Source organism: Chanodichthys erythropterus, chromosome 20 (assembly GCF_024489055.1).
Source record: "Chanodichthys erythropterus isolate Z2021 chromosome 20, ASM2448905v1, whole genome shotgun sequence".
NCBI classification, from domain to species: Eukaryota; Metazoa; Chordata; class Actinopteri; order Cypriniformes; family Xenocyprididae; genus Chanodichthys; species Chanodichthys erythropterus.
Window position 1 is genome coordinate 3759689 of NC_090240.1, and position 22900 is coordinate 3782588.

Here is a 22900-nt window from a genome sequence, read left to right on the forward strand (position 1 = left end):
TGTAGTCAAGTAGAGAGTAAAAGATGCCAATATCTTTAATACTCAGTCAAAGTAGCCAAAAAGATATTTAAAGGATTCACTTTCAACTGAAAATTACCCCAAGCTTTACCCATCCTCAAGCCATCCTATGTGTATCTGACTTTCTTCTTTCTGATGAACACAATCGGGGTAATATTAAGAAATATCCTGACGCATCCAAGCTTTATAATGGCAGTGAGTGAGTATGAACAAGTATGAGCTGAAGAAAGTGCCTCCATCCACATCCATCCATCATAAACACGGCTCTGCGGGGTTAATAAAGGCGAAGCAATGAGTTTAAAGTAAAATATCTAGCATTCCGTATTCTGTATTCTACTTATGAAGAAAGTGTAAAACTTTCACATTTCAAAATGCTTACGCTATCCTACGCCTTCCCTATTCAACTTACGGAAAAAGCTTATCTGACATTTTTTTTTTTTTTTTTACACAAACGCATCACTTCGCTTCAGAAGGCCTTTATTAACCCCTGGAGCCATGTGGAGTATTTTATTATGGGCGGATGTGGATGGAGACACTTTCTTCAGCTCATACTTGTTGATCCTCTCTCACTGCCATTATAAAGCTCAGATGTGTCAGGATATTTATTATTATTTCTCCAATTGTGTTCATCAGAAAGACGAAAGTCATATACACCTAGGATGGCTTGCGGGTGAGTAAATCTTGGGCTAATTTTCATTTGAAAGTGAAAGTACAATAACTAATTACATTTTTACTCATATACTGTGCACCACTGAGTACTACTTACTCAATACTGCACAGTGTACACTATACTTACTTACTACTTTACTATATAGTGAGTGAGATAGTAGTATGCTATGTTGCAAAAGGCGCTTGTGAGCAGCACATTTCTGGAACCTGAAATGACAAATGGGACATCCTACTTCACACACACACACACACACACACACACACACACACACACACACACACACACACACACACACACACACACACACACACACACACACACACACAGAGAGAGAGAGAGAGAGAGAGAGAGCAAGGCTAATGGAAGAACGCAAGTACATATCAAGTGTGCCATTTCAGACAGAGCCTAAATCTGCTGCCCATGTGATCTCAACATGCAGCTTTTTCAACATCAGGTAACTTATAGTATTTTACTGTGCGCATTTTAGAAAAAAATGCAATGAACAACATGTTTCCATGTTTATTACTAGTAATGATTACCTTATCTAACACGTTATGCATTTGTATGCCAGTGTGCTTTAAGCCAATCAGCTTGAGAGTTCTGTCCCCGCCTACCGGACTGAGGCCATCTTACACTGAGCTTTGCTGTGAGGCGTCATACGCATACACTGTATCAGTTTCAGAGCTTTTGACGCTGCTGGTGTAACAGAGGTTAGTGACTTCATATTGTTATTATTAAGCAATTAAAATACTGTCGTTTAAAAGTTAGGCATATCTGGACGTTTGTCTCGGTGTGCTGGCGGGCGCGTGCGCGCGTTTGGTTGGTGCCCGTGCCCTCTGGACTGAATCTAAGCTGTCATACACGCAGCTTTATTAAGCATATGCTTTGCACATGCCATTTATTTGGTTACGCAGAGGTAGAGATTTCACTTACTGCTGTTGTTTATGTATTTATTAGATTATTTTTTTCTCTAAATTTGTGTCAGGCTCAGTTTAGCATCTGCAGGACTAAACAGCCGGCTGTAGAAAGTATTGGCGATCATTTTTGACAGTGGCATTTCTACCCTTTTGTAGTTTTTTTTTCCCCCAAATGGCGTAAAGGGTACAAGAAACGACATGCAAACGAGTTTTTGGCTCTGGCCAATCCATCCACACTGCTGTATCCGTCATGCTCGTATTCTTGGCAGCTTAAAAACAGTATAAGTTAACATGATATCCGTGTTTTTATGTATTTTGTTTTAGAAATGTGAGGGTTGATCATTACATATTTTGTCAACAGTTGTAAATGAAGCAGGCAGAGGAAAAAGTGGGCGTTTCTGTCGACTTGCACTGAAGCATGGATTATGAGAGGAGGTAGGTCAAGAGTCCCCTCAGCCTGTAGTGTTATCTTCTGTTTTTAATATGAATTTGCATTTAACCCCTAGATGGATTTATGTATAAATGTTCTGACCTTATTACATAACCTCGCTGTCAAACATGTTCAGTTCATTGACAAATAGTTTATACATGAACTGTTTTTTATTTACAAAAGGTTTTAGGTATGTAAATGCTTGCAGAGAAGTATTCTGCAGCTGGTCACCATTTTTCAACCTTTATAACATAACCTTTTTGCAGTTTTTTCAAATAGTACTGTTTTGTAATTGAGGGTTTTACAAATATAGGGAGGCATGAATATTCCATGTTGTCTTTCAATTAAGAGGTCATAAAGCTTCATCGATAACTATACAAGAATTAGACGGATGTTGATGGAAGTGGTTTTCAGATAAAATGCAACACTTCACACTGCTTCAAAATGTATGTCAACTACCACACGCTTTGCCAATATATGATTGGTGGTTCTTGAGTTGAACAAGATTGTTTGTGAAGCATTAGATCAAGCAGATTTAAAGGTGCAGTAAGTGATTTCTGAGAAACACTCTCTTGATATTTGAAATTGGCACTCAAACAAACACACCATTACCCAAAAGAAACATACCCCGGCCTTCATTGCTCCACCCCCAAAATAATAAACATGCTATGGCAGGGGTGTCCGCACTCAGTCCTGGAGGGCCACTGTCCTGCATAGTATAGCTTCAACTTGCCTCAACACACCTGCTTGGAAATTTCTAGTATGCCTAGTATTAGCTTTATTAAATGGTTGGGGTTGGAGCTAAACTCTGCAGGACAGTGGCCCCCCATGAGCAGGATTGGACACAGGCAGCAACTAACAGCTGATGCACTGTCCCATTACTATAGCTAATATTTACAACACCAGAATATCGTCCCCTTGGAATTATAAGGTTCTATCTGCATTCTGAGCAGTTTTGAGACATTGAGCTTCAAAGTTTTTGCATTCCATTCGACTTTGTAGTTAGAACCTTTTTGTTTTCTAAATAAAAAGTCCCAAAATATACACAACATTAAAAAAAATCACATAATGTGAAGTTGTCACACAATAAGAATATGCGAATAACCCATTTTTGACAAATGTCAGATAGAACCTCATAATTCCAAGGGGACGATATCTTCGTTCTGTGAAACAGCAAAGCTAATGTTACTCACGTATCGAGCAGAAACAACATGACCTAGGCCTCCATTTTCAGGCCTTCCTGCTTAGGTCTTTCCAGCACTGGAAAAATTTTCCAATGAGTTGCCTGATCGTAACCTGCATTCCTGTGACCTTTTTTCCTTTTTTGGTAATATCCCAGTCATCTCTCTTTCTACAGTCTTTCAACAAATGTCCCACTTGCTCACTCCTCCCCATCACGAGCGGATACGCCCCCTATTAGTGATTGGCTACAAGAATGTTGTGGCACTCAGTATAATCTAGAGCTGCACGATTAAAGATTGCGATCGCGATTCAGACACCCATGCAATCTTATTCCTAAATGACAATGATTCGCCTGTATATTAAACCTTTGACAAATCTGTGTTTGCACTGCCGCTGATCCAGAGAGAACAGGTTCAAATAACAATTGAATAAATGCATCGGTATGCCACTGGGTGGTGACAAGTGACTGTTAAAAAAATGTATTCGTCATTGAATCATTCATTCAAGAGATTTGTTCAAAAACACTGATTCATCCAGTAATGGAACAAGTGAAGTATTTATGAGTGAGTTATTGAATCATTCATTCAAACAATTTAGCAAATATTCACAAAATGTGGGTGTTGATTTCCATTTTCAACAGCGTTTTTCAATAATCGCTTGCTGCACCTTTAAGCTACAGAGTGCCTAAATCTTGCTCTTTTATGATGTCATAGGGGCGGGCGCGGTGACCGAATGGGTCGCTATGGGAAAGAGTCTGATGATCACGACTACAGGGACATGGACTATCGTGGCTATGGACAAGAAAATGGCTTAGGGCTGAATAGCAGATTAACAAATGCAAGGCAGCACGAGCGTGACAGTAGTTTTGAAGGTGTGAGAGACTTTGCCTCAGGCAAATTCTTGAATAATCGCCCTGGATTCAGCCAAAAGGTGAACCGTGGACCCAAAGAGAGCGAACTTGAAAAAAGTCTCCTCCAAAGTCCTCCAAATCAGAACATCCACTCAAGATTTCAGCAAGATGATAAGGATTATGAGTTTGAACCAGAGATTGATGCACACGGAAGGGATATGCAGACATTTAGATCAGGACAGAAGGTGTACCTAGATGACCAAACGCCAGATGAAGGTGAAGAAAATGAGGACAACACCTGGGGCAGAGTTAGAGGACGGCACAATTCTCAGGGCGAATACGGTGCTGAATGGAGAGCTGAGGAAGACAAATATACCAGACATCTTGGGCACAAACAAGTGAGTACAGTTGTTTCTCTAGAATGGTTTTATTTTTGTATGAATCACGATTACAGACAAAGCTATTGACTATTGAAATGAATTCAGTTGCTTACAATTGTTAAATCTTAGGACGTTTTCACACCTGGCTCGTTTGGAGCTTTTTGTCAGAACATGGTGGGTTTATCGCTTAGTTCGGATCATTTAGGCATATGTGAACACAGCAGTCGCGCTCAAATCTGCACCAAAACAATCTGTCTGAGACTGAAAATGAGGTGGTCTCAGCCCAATTGCAGACGAACTTTGGAGTGGTTCACTTGTGGTGAGAAAGCAATCCGACCCAACGGACCAACGAACCAGGCTGTATCGCAATATGTGATGGATAATTAGGTACGTTGCATGAAAGGCAGCAGTGTTTGTTTTGCTAATGCTAAATTAATCCGGAATTAACCTGGAGCAAAGATGAAGTGAAATGCCTTACTGAAATTTGGTCGGACAAACATATTTCAGAACAACTGTCCAAAACGCATAAAAATAAAGATGAAACCTTGATTCTTACTAAAAATAATAAAGTAACATAATTACAGCTTCAAAGGAAGTTGCAATCAGCCTTCAGAGCTGTTGTCTATCCACCCTGACTGATGACCACTATGGATCAAATAGTTACATGCTGACCAGAGGAGAGAGGAGAGTTTACTCGATCTTGACTCATATTTACTAATTTTGATCCATTTAGAAATGTTGCCTTGTGAAAGCAAACCAAACCAATAAGACAAAGCAACATTGTAACAATTTTAGTCCTTGTTTGGGAACAAAGCAACTAACCTACAGGTATAAAAACGCCCTTAATTTGCTTTACTTGCCTTTTTATTGTTTATTCTGTAAACATTTTACATATCTAAACATTTCACTTGGTTATTAAAAAATTGAGAAGAGTAATATATAAGAGGAGGACTGTCTTCCTGATTTAGGGTCTTCCTGACCACGTCCAATCAACTAAGGGCAAAATGAGGGATGGGAGCTACCAGCATGCTGTGGAAATGAGCCAGGAGGAGCCAGAACCCCGTGACCAGGACTACAGGTCTGATACAGAGCCGGTCCAGAAACCCAGCAACATTGTCATGCTGAGAATGCTCCCACCAAATGCAACCGTTAATGAGGTTTGTCTATATTGTTGTTGTTTTTTGTTTTTTTTATATGAATACAATAACCATTCCAGTAAACATCTGTGACATACTGTCACACCGTGTTCTAGCCAGGGGCCTCATTTATAAAACTTTGCTTACACACAAAACAGGCCCTGAAAGTGCGTACGGCAGTTTCTACGCATAAGTTGTGATTAATAATAACAAACTTGATGGGAAAATTTGCGCACATCCACGCAAATTCTGACCCATGCGTACAAATATTTTGGACACAGAGCAGTTTGGCGACACCGATGGTGAGCTGAGGGACTGACGACAGATGAAGAAAAAACACTTTAAATCCTCATTATGAGTACTAATCATAATTACAGAGCATGTTCACCAAAACATTAGGCCAAAACATTTTTTGTCACATACAGCAAACATCTCCTCACTATCCGCTAGCTGCCTGTGCCCTGAACACACTGTAAAAAAACCGCGGTCTCTGTAGTCGCCACAAGCTCCGAAAACGGCAATAAGAACAAATGACAGACAAGCAGCGTCAATACGCAAGCTAGTTACATTTTAAATGCGCGTTCATGACTGTTTCAGGAAGCACGGAGGGGAGGGCCAGGAGGAGTAGGAGGGAGGGTCTCCGCTCAGAATCGCTTAGAGAGCCTTTAAATAAATAAAAGAATGATTTAAACTCGCATGGAAACTCACGTTTTCATTTTGATATACACATTTACATTAATATTACACTTTCACTAATGGCGATAAACACTGAAATTATATTACACAGTCATTACGGAGAAGTTAAACAAAAATGATATGAATTTAGATAGTAGATGTGCTACTTTCGATCACTTTTCCTGTGACACGCTGTTTTAATGACAGCGAGGAGCACAATAATTCCTCTTTAAACTAAACTGCAGCTGTTATAACAAAATATTTTAGCAAGAACGACGATCAGTGATGCACACTTAACTTCGATAGGATGGCAGACACTGCTGGATTCGGTGGTTGAACGGTCCGTTGTCCCGTTTGAATAGGTCCAATGATAATAGTTTACTGTTCAACCGCAGCTTCACTGAGGTGTTGATGTCGTGTAGGATCTTCAAACAATTACCACTGTATTTGAAGGATATCATTTGAGGAAAACGGTAAGATTTGCACGTTTCCTTTTTTAAAATACTTTGTCAGTGATTTGCCGAGACAGACAATTGTCTTTACACTGCAATAAATAAATAGGCCTATCTGTTTCCACTAAAAATAGTCTATAAACTTCCTAAAAGGTATGGTCACCTTATCAGCAAAACTGCATAATTTGATTCGATTTGTTTAAAACTATTAAAATACTGTTTGGCCAGAATCAACTCTATTCTAAAACCTTATCTGAAATATTTTATACATTTTTTTTTTTTTTTTTTTTTTTTTTTTTTAAATGGATATTTTGATATATTTATTCTAAAACATAAAGAGGATATTGGAAGATTTTTTTTTTTAATCAGTGTAGTGTATTGTACAAATGGCATTTATAGTCCATATCTAATATTTTCCAATGTCTTGTACCTTTGACATTGTTAACCATGGTGTCACGTGGATGGAAACTTGCATGGAAATAATATGCAGATGAGGTTACGCATAGTAAAACTAGGCGTCATAAGCTCCATATATGGTGATTTCGGGGAGGAGACAGGGTGGAGATGCACGTACGCACAATCTTTCGCTGACTGGGATTTATAAAGTGATTTGTGCGCAGGTTCTGGCATACACATGGTTTTATAAATCAGAATTATTTTGTGTATACGCAGAATCTAGCTTGTGCACGTACGTACACTTTTAGGATGAAATCTAAGCAAAGTTTTATAAATGAGGCCCCAGATGCACCACGACACGTGATAAAAGACATCTTGTCCATGTTAGTGTTTTTGTCTTAACCAGCTGCGATGGCAATACACAATGATTGTATTTTAGAGACTGTTTCTATTTCTGCAATGTTGCGGCTGGAACAACAACATACAAGTGTAACAATGATAATCTCAAGTACTAATTGTGTGTTTTTATTTAATGTTAAAGGAATAGTTCACCCAAGAAAATTATCCCATAATTTATTCGTCCTCAAGCTATCTTAGGTTTTTATGACTTTTTTTTTTTTTCTTTTAGCTGATCACAATGGGAGTTTTAATAAATGATATCCTGGCTCTTTCCAGGTTTGTTTTTGAAGCTCCAAAAAGTGCATCCATTCATCATAAAAGTACGACTTAAGAGGGTTAATAAATACCTTCTGAAGCGAAGTGACGGGTTTTTGTAAGAACTTATTTTAGATCTCTAATTTGTGACCGCCATTTTGTTTTGCTCTATCCTCTGTGCTTCCACGTTCGGCAATTCTTACCTAAGCTTATGCGACACATATCGCGCGTTCAGGCACTGCTGGTAGCCAGTGATTATAGTTCATAAAGTTTTAAATACGGATATTTTTCTTACAGAAACCCATCTATTTGCTTCAGAAGGTCTTAATTAACCCACTGGAGTCATATGGATTACTTTTATTATGGATGGATGTGCTTTTTGGAGCTTCAGAAACACTATTCAGTGCCGTTACAAAGCTGGGAAGAGCCAGGATATTATTTAATGTTAACTCAGATTGTCTTCGGCTGAAAGAATAGTCATATACACCTAGAATGGCTTGAGGGTGAGTAAATTATGGGATAATTTTCATTTTGTGTGACCTTTTTAGCTGTACTGAAAGTGACAATGGATAATTCACCTCAGAACTTGTTAAAATGTAGTGTAGTGTTAAAGGTGCCCAAGAACGTTTTTTTAAAAGATGTAATATAAGTCTAAGGTGTCCCCTGAATGTGTCTGTGAAGTTTCAGATCAGAATACCCCATAGATTTTTTTTTTTAATTCATTTTTTTTTAACTGCCTATTTTGGGGCATATTTAAAAACGAGTCGCTTCAGGGTGTGTTGCCCTTTAATTCTCGTGTTCCATGCCCCAAGAGCTTACGCGTGCCTTAAACAACATAAAAAAAAAGTTCAAACAGCTAATATAACCCTCAAAATGGATCTTCACAAAGTGTTAGTCATGCAGTATGTCTAATCGCGTGAGTAGTGTTTATTTTGATGTTTACATTGATTCTGAATGAGTTTGAGGCTATGCTCCGTGGCTAACGGCTAATGCTACACTGTTGGAGAGATTTATAAAGAATGAAGTTGTGTTTATGCATTATATAGACTGCAAGTGTTTAAAAATGAAAATAGTGACGGCTCTTGTCTCCGTGAATACAGTAAGAAACGATGGTACCATTAACCACATTTAACAGTACATTAGCAACATGCTAACGAAACATTTAGAAAGACAATTTACAAATGCCACTAAAAATATCATGTTGTCATGAATCATGTCAGCTATTATTGCTCCATCTGCCATTTTTCGTTATTGTTCTTGCTTGCTTACCTAGTCTGTTGATTCAGCTGTGCACATCCAGACATTAATACTGGCTCCCCTTGTGTATTGCCTCGATCATGGGCTGGCATATGCAAATATTGGGGGCGTACATATTAATGATCCCCACTGTTACGTAACAGTCGGTGTTATGTTGAGATTCGCCTGTTTTTCTGAGGTCTTTTGAACAAATGAGATTTATATAAGAAGGAGGAAACAATGGAGTTTGAGACTCACTGTATGTCTTTTCCATGTACTGAACTCTAGTTATTTAACTATACCGAGGTAAATTCAATTTTTGAATCTAGGGCACCTTTAAAATGGTGTAATATTTATGAATTTGATTATGTGCTTATCCATTTGGTTATGAGTGCAGTGCATTTGCAGAGAGACTCCGCCACACACTTTTCTGATTGGCTGTGATTTTTGATTGATTTTTTTTGCATCCTGTAGACAGTTGCTTGTCTCTGGAATCTTATCGCACCACGTCTGGTGTGAATACGGTGATAATTACAACAGAAAACAAAACAAACACAGAAATGCACTTACTTTATAATAGATTTCTGTGTGGCAGTTGTTGTTTGCTTGCACTATAGCACTATAGCTTGCACTTCCGTTGGACATAGTATGTAGTTTTTAGAAACTGTGGGGGTTGAGATTATTTTCTGGTGTTATATACACAGTATACTACAAATGACAGAGCTTTACTTGAAATTAACTTTTTAATATTTAGTCATCCAGCAATTAGAATACCCATTTTGAGGTCCATATTTGAGGTCCTGCTATGATGTTTGGTGTATTGGTGTAGTTAATGGTTTGGTGTTTGCTCCTTAGATTCGGGCTCGGCTGCAGGAGCAGGGGATCCAGCCCAGGGAAGTTCGCCTAATGAGGAACAAGTCTTCAGGTAGGCATGCTCTACCAGGGGGGCTTCTTTGTACCCCAGACTGACTTCCAACTCTCTCTTCCATTGCCTTTCACAACAAGCCTTAGCTCACTCTTGCGTCTGCCTAGCTCAGTGTGTTATTTCAGTCTCTCTCTTCTTTTACACTTTCCTCCTGGTTTATTTGATTTGAATAAAAAGCCACTTAGTACTGGTGTTTTGAAATCTTCAGGTGTGTGTTTCCTTAACCCCCTGTACATCTTTTAATTTAAGCCATCACTTCTGATTGTTTCCTGTTCTGTATTGTGAATTACCATTTTCTTACCATACCCCTTGTCAGACTATTCTTAACCAGACAACATTCAATTACATACTCACTTGATAACATCCACAAGGAACATAAATTTATATACTGGTACACAAGCACAAACACATCTACTCCAAGTGCCAAGCTTGCCTCACATGTCTCTCCAGCCTTATGCCTCATCTCATTTTGATTGCTCTTGTCCTGAAGTCTGTGGAAGATCTTGCACCTTGTATTGTGTAAGTATTTTGCAATAGCTGTGTTGAGAGGATAAGTGTGGCTGACCATTACATGAGTATGTTTTGGCTTTTTTGATGGGTATGAAAAGGTTTTGGAATTTTGTATCCTCAGATAAAAGGGTGGACAAAATAAGGTAAACCCCATTTAAAAGCCTTTCGTTTCTTTTAGGCCATTTAGTGTGTGTTCAGTCTTGTAGTTCAGTTCTTTTGGTTCGGACCAAAAAAGAGAGTGATACATTTAGTCCTGGTTCGTTTAGCGTTCACAATATCATTTTAACACCAAACCTAAAGAACAGTTTTTATGACGTATATTTTGCGACAGAACTTAACGAACATCCAAAACAATGCTGTGTTCTCGGCTAAATGCGCTCGTTGTATGTGTGTACATATGATGGTATTTTTACCAGCTGAGAACTCATGAATGAAGATCTGCACCTGTACCGAACTTTAATGGGCAACATCACGACTAATATGATGAGAAAAAACAGGTATGCTTGAGCATTCTGTCCTTTTTAGGGTCGCATCTTGTGACATCATATCCTGTTTTTGGTTAGTTTAGATGTCTTTGGTCCGTGTTGCGTTTATATTTCAGTCAAACTGTGCCAGAGTTCATTTGGAAATCAACTGAGACTCATCTTTTCAGGCATCTCGGTCCACTTGTTTGGTGTGAACTAGGTTTCAGTTGGTCACATTCACACTTATTCAAATGAATCGCACTAACAGAGCGATCGCACCAGAGATTTTTAATCGAACCAAACCTGCCAGGCACACAGCCTTAATTACACAGCTACAAACGTTAATCACATTAGGTTAAGTCTATGTTCTAATGGGTTTACATGTGAAGAAAGTCAGAGGATGCCATAAAATCACAGTATTTTAGGTTAAAAAAACTGTAGCTGTTAAATATTGTACATAATCCATAAGGATACCGGCAGCTGCATTATAAGAATCATTACATAGTTATATAAGAGCAGACTAGGTGCCCCCTACGAGGCAAACACCGTTGCCATATCCAGGAGTGATTAATACCTGCTGAGATACAACTGAGAATGACTTCCTGAAGAGCAGGATGAGGTCAGATGCCTTGGTCTTGCTGATTACCAGATGTAAATGTCATTGTAAACATCTTCTGTACAAGTTGTTTTGCTAAATATTTTCTCCTCCTTCACACCTCAAAGAAGAGGTAGATTCTCATCTTGAAAAGTGCAGTATCCCACAACGCATGGTTGAGGGCTTGTATGACTGCATTCCAAGAAGGACCAAAGCGGTTTTCCTTTATAGATCCCTAGGGCCAGTTGCATAAACACAGCCATTATGTTAAAGGGTTAGTTCACACAAAAATGAGAATTCTGTTATTAATTACTCACCCTCATGTCGTTCCACACCCGTAAGACCTTTGTTCATCTTCGGAACACAAATTAAAATATTTTTGATGAAATCCGAGAGGTATATGACTCGTCCATAGACGGCAATATAATCAACACTTTCAAGGTCCAGAAAGGGACTAAAGACATTGTTAAAACCATCTGTGACTGCAGTGGTTCAACCTTAAAGGTGCCATCGAACGTTTTTTTACAAGATGTAATATAGGTCTAAGGTGTCCCTTGAATGTGTCTGTGAAGTTTTTCAGCTCAAAATACCCCATAGATTTTTTTTTAATTAATTTTTTTAACTGCCTATTTTGGGGCTTAATTAGAAATGTCGATTCATGTTGCGGCCCCTTTAAAGCTGCTGTAGGGAGTTTTTAGAAAACCTTGACTTAGCCTGAAAATTTTAACAAGCACAACTCACAGGTCACTCCCCCTTGCTCTATGCTGCGCTACAGCCCTCCTCCACAGCTCCTCCCCCATCACAACGGAGCCTGCCGTGAGCGCACAGGCTAGTAAGGCGGATAAACAGTTATGGCACATTCACTGGTACAGACGAAACATCCATCAATATGATTTACACTGACTATGGCCTGCCCATACTTTGACTACAAACTTGGTCCTCAAAACATTACGTATTTTGCAATACATGTAATGTAACTATATGAATATATTTCTATAAGTAATAAATAGCTAGTATGATAATATAGCTAACGGTAATTAACGTTACAGTATGCAAGTAATTATTCTATCGATATGTAATGCTAAATAAGGTTTTCTAGTACATTATTTCAGCAACATGACAAGCCAGTGAATAAGTAAGTTTCAATAGTTGCCTGTATGCGCTGATGCTGTGCATGAGAGGAGTGTGATCAGCGCGCACGAGAGCTTGATTGACACTGCTAAGACACTCCTCCTGGGTCTGATTGGTTGTTTCTTACCGGGAGCGGTGTATTTCTGCAAATGGCAAAAGGACCACTGGGAGGAGCCAGAGGAGCTTGTTTTTTTTTTTTTTTTTTTTTTTCACAGATTATCTGTCTCATATTCTACTGTCAGGACATAATGACAGGTTTAACAAATATATAAAAAAATATGTTTTTACAAAGTTACCTACTGCAGCTTTAAATGCTTGCACTCTCCGCCCCCGGAGCTCGCGCTTGCCTTAAACAGTGCATAAACAAAGTTTACACAGCTAATATAACCCTCAAAATGGATCTTTACAAAGTGTTCATCATGACTATATTGCATGCATGCGTCGGATTATGTAAGTATTGTATTTATTTGGATGTTTACATTTGATTCTGAATGAGTTTGAGGTTTTGCTCCGTGGCTAAAGCTAACATTACACACTGTTGGAGAGATTTATAAAGAATGAAGTTGTGTTTGTGCATTATATAGACTGCAAGTGTTTAAAAATGAAAATAGCTCTTGTCTCCGTGAATACAGTAATAAACAATGGTAACTTTAACCACATTTAACAGTACATTAGCAATATGCTAACAAAACATTTAGAAAGACAATTTACAAATATTACTAAAAATATCATGTTATCATGGATCATGTCAATTATTATTGCTCCATCTGCCATTTTTCGCTATTGTTCTTGCTTGCTTACCTAGTCTGATGATTCAGCTGTGCACATCCAGACGTTAATGCTGCCTGCCCTTATGTAATGCCTCAATCATGGACTGGCATATGCAAATATTGGGGGCGTACACCCCGACTGTTACGTAACAGTCGGTGTTATGTTGAGATTCGCCTGTTCTTCTGAGGTCTTTTAAACAAATGAGATTTATATAAGAAGGAGGAAACAATGGAGTTTGAGACTCACTGTATGTCATTTCCATGTACTGAACTCTTGTTATTTAACTATGCCAAGATAAATTAAATTTTTAATTCTAGGGCACCTTTAATTTTATGAAGAGACGAGAATACTTTTTGTGTGCAAAAACAATATCTTCTCTTCTGTGTCATTCTCATACATCATTTACGTCCAGGTTCTTCATCAGAACGGCGACTCATTATTGGGCGGCTCCTGCATCAGCATCACACGCACACAAAGATTATATTGCTGTCTATGGATGAGTCATATACCTCTAAAAAATATCTTAATTTGTGTTTCGAATATCAACGAAGGTCTTACAGGTGTGGAACGACAGAATTAATGACAGAATTTTCATTTTTGTGTGAACTAACCCTTTAAGACAGTGTCTTAAGATCTAGTATGACCCACTAGCAGTTAGTTAGGGCAGTTAATCTTACTTTTCATTATCAAATTAGGCAAATCTACGTTTTTATGGAAAAAGCTTAAAAAAGTAATGAACACTCTAGAAGAAAAAGCATTGATGGCTAACTTGTAAGACTAGTCTTAGCGGTTTATGCCACCGGTCCCTGATATCAATGTATTATTAGGCGTTTCCTTTATTTTTTCCACCCTCTTTATGTGTCAGTGCCATGAAGATATTTTGGAGAGAAGATTAAAGGTCTTAGCTATTGACGTTTAATGCATGTGGAACAGCTATTCACTATAGTTTAGAGGTTAGTCATTTTAATTTGTATTAAAATGTTTATGGTTTAAATATAATGTCTTTTTTATCAATTAACTATAGCAATTGAAACGTATTGTGCTTATGTTTTGTTTGCAGTAGGAAAAATGCATAGTGGACTGCTTGGAATGCCCATTTCAAACAGCTTTAATCCCATGTGGGCAGTTTAACCAGTGATCTTTGTTAAACAGTCCTTTGGGATTTCAGGCCGACTGATGATATCGGCCTGTACTGTACCGACTGGTGTGATTTCAGACATTACTATATTAATAGTAATTATTATTAATATTATTATTATAATATACACACCCACACTGCCATTTGGGTCAGTAGGATTACATTTAAAAAAAAAATTAATGTAATTTAATTTTACTCAGAAAGGACGTGACAGATTAGACTTTTATGTTGTTACAAAAAAAATCAAGTTCAAATAAATGCTGTTCTTTTCAATTGTATATTCCTCAAAGAATCCTGAAAAAAACAACAACACAGCTTTTACGAAAAATTATAAGCATAACTTTTCAACATTGATAATAATAATAAATGTTTCCTGACCAGCATATTAGAATGATTTCTGAAGAATCATGTGATGCTGAAGACTGAAGTAATGATGCTGAAAATGCAGCTTTAAAATCACAAAATTAAATGTAATTTCGAAATATGTAAAAAACAAAACAAAAAAACAACAAAAATATTTCACAATATTACTGTTTTAACTGTATTTTTGTTCAAATAAATGCAGCTTGGGTGAGCATAAGACACTTTCAAAAACCCCAAATTTGATAATGTTAGTGTATATTAACAGTTTTCAGATTTTAGGTTTTGTTGGTAAAAACATCAGAAATCTAATAGACCTATAGTTTTGTGTGTACCCAAATTTAAAATGAATATCCTGTGTGATTATTGTTAAATTGACTGGTCTAAATAGCAGAGGGACAATATGATCCCTCAGTTCTAGCAGTTTAAAGGCAGCAGTGTGATTATTGGTTAGAATACAGCTATACCTCTTTCTACCATCTCTCTGTCTCTCTCTTTCTCCCTCTCTGTCGATATGAAAACACTAACCCCTCACTGCGTTGTGTTGTTCTGTCATTGTGGCCCGGCGACGGCTGTGTCTCCAGGTCAGAGCAGAGGATTCGCCTTCGTCGAGTTTAATCACTTGCAGGAGGCCAGCCGCTGGATGGAGACCAACCAGGTCACTTCACACTGCACACACACATACACACTTCAAGATCACACGTGTATGGATATATATGCCCTTTACAGCTGGATTCCTTATGATTTCACAGATTTCGCCATCTCTTAAGAATGAGGTCTGTCTGTTGCCATTCTAATATACAGTCTGTCTAGCACATATATTTGACTGTGCTACTAGTTGGGTATTTTGTGGAAATGCCCAAGATTAATGTAAATTCTACAGTATTGCCCCCTGTATGTTATCTCACTTTTTTCAGTTAGCTGCGAAGTGTCTCTTGGCAGCCATAAAATCCTAGTGTGAGACCTGCCCTATATTTTGTTCTCTCTAGTTGAATCCTCATAGCTTTGAAATGTGTTAGAACCAACTGAGTTCCAAAATGGATTCAGACATCATGAGAATTTGAGCAGAATGGTCCTCTAATGCATCTTTAAATTATTACCAGTGAGTTCATAGATTAGCTGACCTGTATAGTGAATATCAGTTTACATGAAAGCTAGAAGGAAGTTAGTAACACTGTGGCAGACATATTTGTTCAGAGAAACTTACGTCACACTTATTACAGTCTATCCCCCTGAAGTCTCCATCTACCTGAAATAAACCTCCTTGCTGAATCACTAGAGAACATCAGAATAAATTCTGGTCCACACTGCAGCTTATTCTGACCAAGAACCACACACTTAGACAGGAAGAGTTTGTTTGACAGCCTTGAAAATTGATTAACCACGATTTTGTTTTTGCATTGGTGATGCCAAAATAATAGACCATGTGGAAAAAAACTGATCAAATAATGGTGCAGTTGCCTCCCCATACAAGTTTACAGAAAACTGGAGAAAGCAGAAGAATTTATTGGCCACGGCAGTCATATTTTGTCACTGGTGTGGCAGCATGACTATAAAAGGGCACCGGCATTAAACATCATCAACTTAGAGTTGTCTGATGGAAAACGCACAGGCATGCCTGAAGTATGGCAACGTGACGCAGCATCTCATTCTCTTCTCAGGGAACTGGGTTACAAACGTAACCCTAAAACGTTCCCTTTTCGAGGGAACTCGATGGTGCGTCATGGTGTTGATGCTATGGGAACATTAACACCCACAAGGCCATACTAAACAAATGCCTGCTCACCAGCTGTTCTTTGAATAAACTGCAGTGAACCAAGCATAGCCCAAACCCAGGGTCTGAATTTAGAGTTGCCCTACAGGATGCATACCATGAGAGCTTTAGCGCTAGAGGTGTGGAATGTTCTGGAGCTCTGATGCCTAGTAACTGTTAGGGATGCGTCAATGACCAGACTGGTCCTAGAACCAAAGATCAATAAGGTAATCTTCCTACTAGAGCCCCTAGTGGCAGAGCTTACTAGGGAGGCCGCAGCTTCAGCTGTGTCTGCCAACCACTCCCACTCTGGAAGAGGGCAGACTACTGTTCCACCACATTAGCCATTCCCAGTTTGTAAAGCTCTTTAAAAGCAACCCAAACAAGGGGGGCATGTATTCAGCGTCTAGTCTCAAAGAGCTGGCAAAGACTACAGAAGAGAGTGAGGGACGGCGTTTAGTGTTCAAACCATCTGCTCTATCAACTGCTCGCTCTAACCTTCAGTCCTCCTTGGAGGAGAATTTCAAAAGTACTTTCAGGAGATCCAGCTGGGAAAAACCTTCCAGTGGACCAATGGGGATGTGCCATTGTATCTCATCAACGTAGTTCATTTCTACACTGTGGGGGCTGAAGGACACTGAACACAATGGGGGAAGAACTTTTTGAAGCCTGCAGACTAAACCCTCGCCTCTCTGAACCTCTTGAATATTGTATCTACAGCAGTGTCAAAGAGGCCAGAGGGAGGGACCGGGGTGTTAAGGAGAAAGGATTTCTCCCTCTCCTTTATCCCCAAAATGTTCAACCACAGGTGCCGCTTTGTGGCAGCCATTGCAGCCATAGAACGGCGAATGGCACAGGCCGTCTGCTTGGTGGGTGAGATCTGTGGTTCTGCAGTGCTCCAGGATTGCCTCTCTTCCCTTGGTCCACATCCTTCAGAAGGTCGGCTTGGTAACCCTGCAACACTACCATAGTGTGCAGGGCTCCATCGGCCTGACCCGCCGCATAGGACTTGGCAAGATCTGGCAAAATTTAGAGGGCAAGACTGGTGATTTCAGCAAAGACACCATGCCAGGAGAGAGATAGCTTGCAAGCCCTCTTAAACCCGGGGCATCTTCTCATACCCATGCTCACATAGCCCCTCCATGAAAATTTGATGCGCCAGAGGTCACTGTGCAATTCCCTCATCATCTCGACACCTTAATAAGGAGATCAGGAACAAAGCCGAGAGCAGAGAGCTGAACCGAGCCTGCTCCGCTCCCAAACGGATGACACAGAGTTTGTGCGTGTCATCCCCTGTAATCGGGGACATAGTGAAGCACAACTTCTAAACTTTTTTTTAGGGTTGCCATGCTATTTCTTTATTCTCTTTTATTTTTATTTTAAACAAATGAACGCACAAACTTTCTTTTCTCTTACACACAAACACGCACACAGAAACAAACAAACAAACAAAGCGGCTTACTGAAGACAAAAAAAGCTGAAGACATATAATGCAGGTGCCCTTTTATGCCGGCGCACCAGTGATGTCATATGACTGCCGTGGCCAGTAACATTGGCGTGATTTCACACGTGCTTCAGACACTGACACATTGAAGGCATTCCCATTGTGTCAACATTCTGATGCAGCGTCGAAAGGGAACTGTAGAGTTAAACTATAATTTCTGTTCTCACAATTACTTCTAATGGTATTACTTCTAATAGTTATTGCCATGTGCCTTGCAGAATTGGGCAAATTCACTGATTTGTTTTTCCTTAAAAGTGCTGTAGCAGCTCAATACCTTGTAAAACGCACTTTCTTTCATGCTGTGCCCCCTGATTTCTGGTATTTGTCTAGCAGCCAGGGAGTCAGATTGGAAATTGGTGATTTCAGCCAGTGCTTGCCATTTTTGCATGTAGCAGATGGTTCATGAATGGACTGTGTGTGGTCCATTATTAGCCTAGATCTTGATGATAACAAGGCTAAGAAAATGTTATTTCTGTATTATTTGTGGGCATGAAGGGGTGCCATAACAAATAGTTGGACGTGAAACAATATCAAGGCATAAATGTTTGTATGTACACATGCAAATGAAGTATTCAGTTACATTAAGGATGTTTTTTTTTTTTTTTTTTTTTTTGTCAGTAACTCAGATGAGGTGAGTTGTCTGCGTTTATTTTTAAGCATTGAGGTCCTGAAGGATTTTTGGCTCAGGTTCAGTAATATGTTCAAGTGTTTATTCTGTGTCCTGTCAGTTCTGTATGAATTTGCTTTTGTGAAACTTCTGTCTGGATGTTTTATTTGTGGCTTAATGTGGGTGGGCAGGAGTGAGCGTGACACTTTTTTTGTTCCCCTGAATGGGGGAGGTTGAGGCTTCTGGCCAGAGAGGGTGTCCGCACACGCTCTCTCTTACACGCAGGCCGGCACGTCTTTCTGAGTCCTCTGAAGCTGATGGTGATATCTGTCTTCATCTCTCTCTTATCCAGTCTTCTCCTCCCCTCTTGTGTGAGATGAGGTCTCAAGTGTGCCAGTTCCACCCTAAAAATGATATTTACCCTCTTTTATTCTTTTGTCCCCTCTCTTCCTCTGTGTCTCGCTTTCAGAGAGTGCTCACTATTTTGGGACAGCGAGTATCTATGCACTACAGTGACCCAAAGCCCCGTGCTAATGAAGACTGGCTCTGCAATAAGGTAAATGTTCTTTATTTCAATTTAATAAAGTATTATTTACTTAAAGGATTCACTTTTAAATAAACTTTTGCTGATAATTTAGTCACCCCCATGTCATCCAAGATGTCCATGTCTTTTTCTTCAGTCGAAAAGAAATTAAGGTTTTTGATGTAAACATTCTAGGATTTTTCTCCATATCATTCCTTTCAATGGGCACCAAACGGTTGAAGGTCCAAATGGCAGCTTCAGTGCAGCTTCAAAGGGCTTTAAACGACACCAGACGATGAATAAGGGTCTTATCTAGCGAAACGATCGGTCATTTAAAAAAAAAAAGTTTAAGTTTTATAAGCACAAATGCTGGCTTTGCTCTTTTTTCCGATGCGCGTTCGTGACGTCACGTAATACGCAATTACGTTGAAAAGGTCACGGTTGACGTAGGCGTAGCAACCACAGTTTCATTCGCTCAGGATTGGAAATCTCTGAAAAGTCACAAATTTCTGTCCTGACAAAAAGTTTCTTTTAGGCTTTCTAATATTAAAACACCCAGGATATGCACACCTTTCAAGCGTGAGTTTAAAATATTCTAACTGACCGCCAGAGTGAGTTTTTTTTTTTTTAAGGCGACCCTTATTTTAGAACGTTTGCCCTTATTGTTTCCATGGAGACGCGTGCCTGTCACGAGCGCTGAACGTAGCCACAATAACACTGTGAGAGATGATTATTTTGTTTTTCCTTTTTTATTTAAAATATTCGCAAACTTGCTTGCATGTCTTCAACTATATGATATTCCGATTCTCAAATATGTGTGAGTGAGTGTGTTTTGTCGTTTAAAAACCTTTATAAATGATCTTTATCTTGATCTATAATGCGAGACGGGCGCCGCCATCTTAGTTTGCACTGCAGTTCACAGAGTTCTGTCAGTCTGATTTACAGCAGGTGAATACATCAGTTTCTCCTGAAATATATGCAAGTAAGTGGCTGGTGAACTGGAAGAATAAGAGAGTAAACTTTATAGTTACGTAGACCCATCATGTGTGTCTGATGATGTCTATGGTGTCTGATATGAATAAATGTCGGCAAATTATATTTGAATTCACTGTTTATTGATGCTTCCTCTGACGTCTGACATCACCAGTGTGTATTTTATAAACTCCAAATGTATTGTTTAATGGTGCTTATGCGTATTTAAATGTCTGAAACCTTAAAAGAAACATTATGTGGCTGAAAACACTGCATAGCTGTGATGACAAGAGAGCGCGCGTCTGTCTCGCAGCCAGAGCGCGAAAGCACAGTTTGAATCTAGCAGTTATGACGTCGCTGAACATTCTAAATCCCATATGTGGAACCGTACGCCCAGGGGCACAGAAATAAACATCCCATTTCTGGGAACGTACCACTCAAAGGGTTAAACAATAAACTGACACAAAGACATTTGAATATGTGTATAAGATCCTCCTTCCGCACATTTGTAATGTAAACACTGACTCGATACTTCCGCCTACGTCAACCGTGACCTTTTCAACGTAATTGCGTATTACGTGACGTCATGAATGCGCATCGGAGAAAAGAGCAAGGCCAGCATTTGTGCTTATAAAACTTGAACTTTTTTAAAATGACGAATCGTTTCGCTAGATAAGATCCTTATTCATCGTCTGGTGTCGTTTAAAGCCCTTTGAAGCTGCACTGAAACTGCCATTTGGACCTTCAACCGTTTGGTGCCCATTGAAATGAATGATATGGAGAAAAAACCTAGAATGTTTACATCAAAAACCATTTCTTTTCGACTGAAGAAAGAAAGACAAAAGTTTATTTAAAAGTGGAGTAATCCTTTAAGTCTAAGTATGAATTAATTCTTGAATTAGTGTGCCTTAAAGGGGTAATTCACCTTAAAATGAAAATTTAAGGGTACGCTAAAAATGGAAAACTTTTTTATTTGTACAGATGACAATGTTATCAATGCTATCCACATTCACATGGATCTGTGCCAATGGCTAAAAACGCTGTATTACGCATGTCAGACAAGTAGTTTGCGATGTCACTTTGTAAAGAAAGACTACGCACCTAAGCATACACGCATTCTTTTACAGAGCATTTTACACACCTTTACGCTCGCCTCACGCATGCCTATCCACCTTATTTTTACAGTTAACTGCACTTTGATATTCTTCCTGTTATTTCCCTATATTGGCTAATAAATCGTAAGTCTCACACATTCACAGAAAACACCTTATTTCAGTGTTGAAAAATAAGGTGTATAGACTAAACACGTAATACGCATGTGAATGCCATCACCGTTTTCACAGATCCGCGTTTTTGCAGTTTACACAGAGATGATAGTATCGTTTCCAAATACTTCCACTTTGAAACCCATTTTCAAATGTTTGCGTTTTCAGGCCACCAAAAAAAAAGTAATCTGGGTTTGGAATGACAAAGCTGAGTAAATGATGACAGAATTTTTATCTTTGAACTATACCTTTAAGTGAACAAATATTTCTTAGTGATGTAGTGAGTTTTTCTCTCATGTTTTGATTGGCAGTGTGGAGTTCAGAACTTCAAACGAAGAGAAAAGTGTTTCAAATGCGGAGTTCCAAAATCAGGTGTGAATGGAAATGAATTTGTTGCAGTTCCTTTTCTCATGATCCAGATGGTAAAAGCATAAATATTAATGGAAGTTCTTGCATATATTGCTCTCTTTTTTTCAGAGGCTGAGCTGAAACTGCCTCTGGTGCCAAAGAGTTTACCTTTGGGTCAGTTAAAGGACTCAGCTCAGGGTTTACTGCCCCTTCCCATCATATACCAGACAGCATCTCCGATTCTCAACTTAAGTTCCTCGTCCCAGGCTGCTGAGGTTGCCAATGACAGTAAGTCCTACACACATTTCACACTTTAACTTTGGGGTAGGACACTGTTTACATCGGTGTTCACATCTCTTCAGCTCTGATACTACGGAATCTGGGACCCCATACAACACTAGAGGCCATTTTGTCTGCTTTGGCCCCGTTTGCTACTCTCTCCCCTTCAAATGTACGGCTTATCAAAGACAAACAGACACAGCTCAACCGAGGGTTTGCTTTCCTGCAGCTCACTACTATCGTGGTAAGACAGCTACTCTACTTGCAAATGGCATCTGCTTGTTTAGTTGGGGAGGTGTTGCCATAAAACATATGTGTAAGACTAACAAAAACAGGTATTGTATCATGTTGTAGGAAGCTTCACAGCTGCTTCAGATCCTCCAGTCCCTGCAGCCTCCTCTCTCTATCGATGGCAAGCTCATCTCTATAGAGTTTGCCAAGGGCTCCAAACGGTATGAGTTCATGCTTTTCTAATACTGGTCCTGCAGCGTTATATGTGATGTCATAGTTGTGTAATAGGAAAAGGAAAATGCAACAGAACTACACATTTGATAATGTTTATAGATCACATTTTTACTATAATGCTTGTAATGCTATAATGTGTGTTATACAGTTTTGTGAGATTTCTTTCTCTCTCTCCCAGAGATGTTTTTCTGGCAGATGGGAGTCGGGTGAGTGTGGCGACAGTTGCGAGTACAGCTATAGCTGCAGCTCAGTGGGCCGTCACTCAGGTACCCACAGCACAGGGAAATGATTTGA

The 22900-nt window shown here is 39.2% G+C and overlaps 1 protein-coding gene across 2 annotated transcripts in view; it reads left to right on the plus strand.

Moving 5' to 3' along the window:
• The first annotated feature begins 884 nt into the window (after positions 1-884).
• rbm10 (RNA binding motif protein 10) overlaps positions 885-22900 on the plus strand; it is a 36897-nt gene continuing 14881 nt past the window's right edge. Inside the window, exons 1-13 of one of the 2 annotated variants that reach the window (XM_067372375.1) lie at positions 886-1142; positions 1260-1398; positions 1967-2040; positions 3931-4465; positions 5416-5604; positions 9852-9921; positions 15475-15548; positions 19224-19310; positions 21826-21886; positions 21992-22150; positions 22225-22385; positions 22496-22593; positions 22785-22872. In XM_067372375.1, coding sequence (XP_067228476.1) covers positions 2024-2040; positions 3931-4465; positions 5416-5604; positions 9852-9921; positions 15475-15548; positions 19224-19310; positions 21826-21886; positions 21992-22150; positions 22225-22385; positions 22496-22593; positions 22785-22872 — 1539 coding nt within the window. In that variant the 5' untranslated portion in view covers positions 886-1142; positions 1260-1398; positions 1967-2023. Of the gene's footprint in view, positions 1399-1966; positions 2041-3930; positions 4466-5415; positions 5605-9851; positions 9922-15474; positions 15549-19223; positions 19311-21825; positions 21887-21991; positions 22151-22224; positions 22386-22495; positions 22594-22784; positions 22873-22900 lie in introns of both variants that reach the window. The other variant, XM_067372376.1, reaches the window with a different exon arrangement.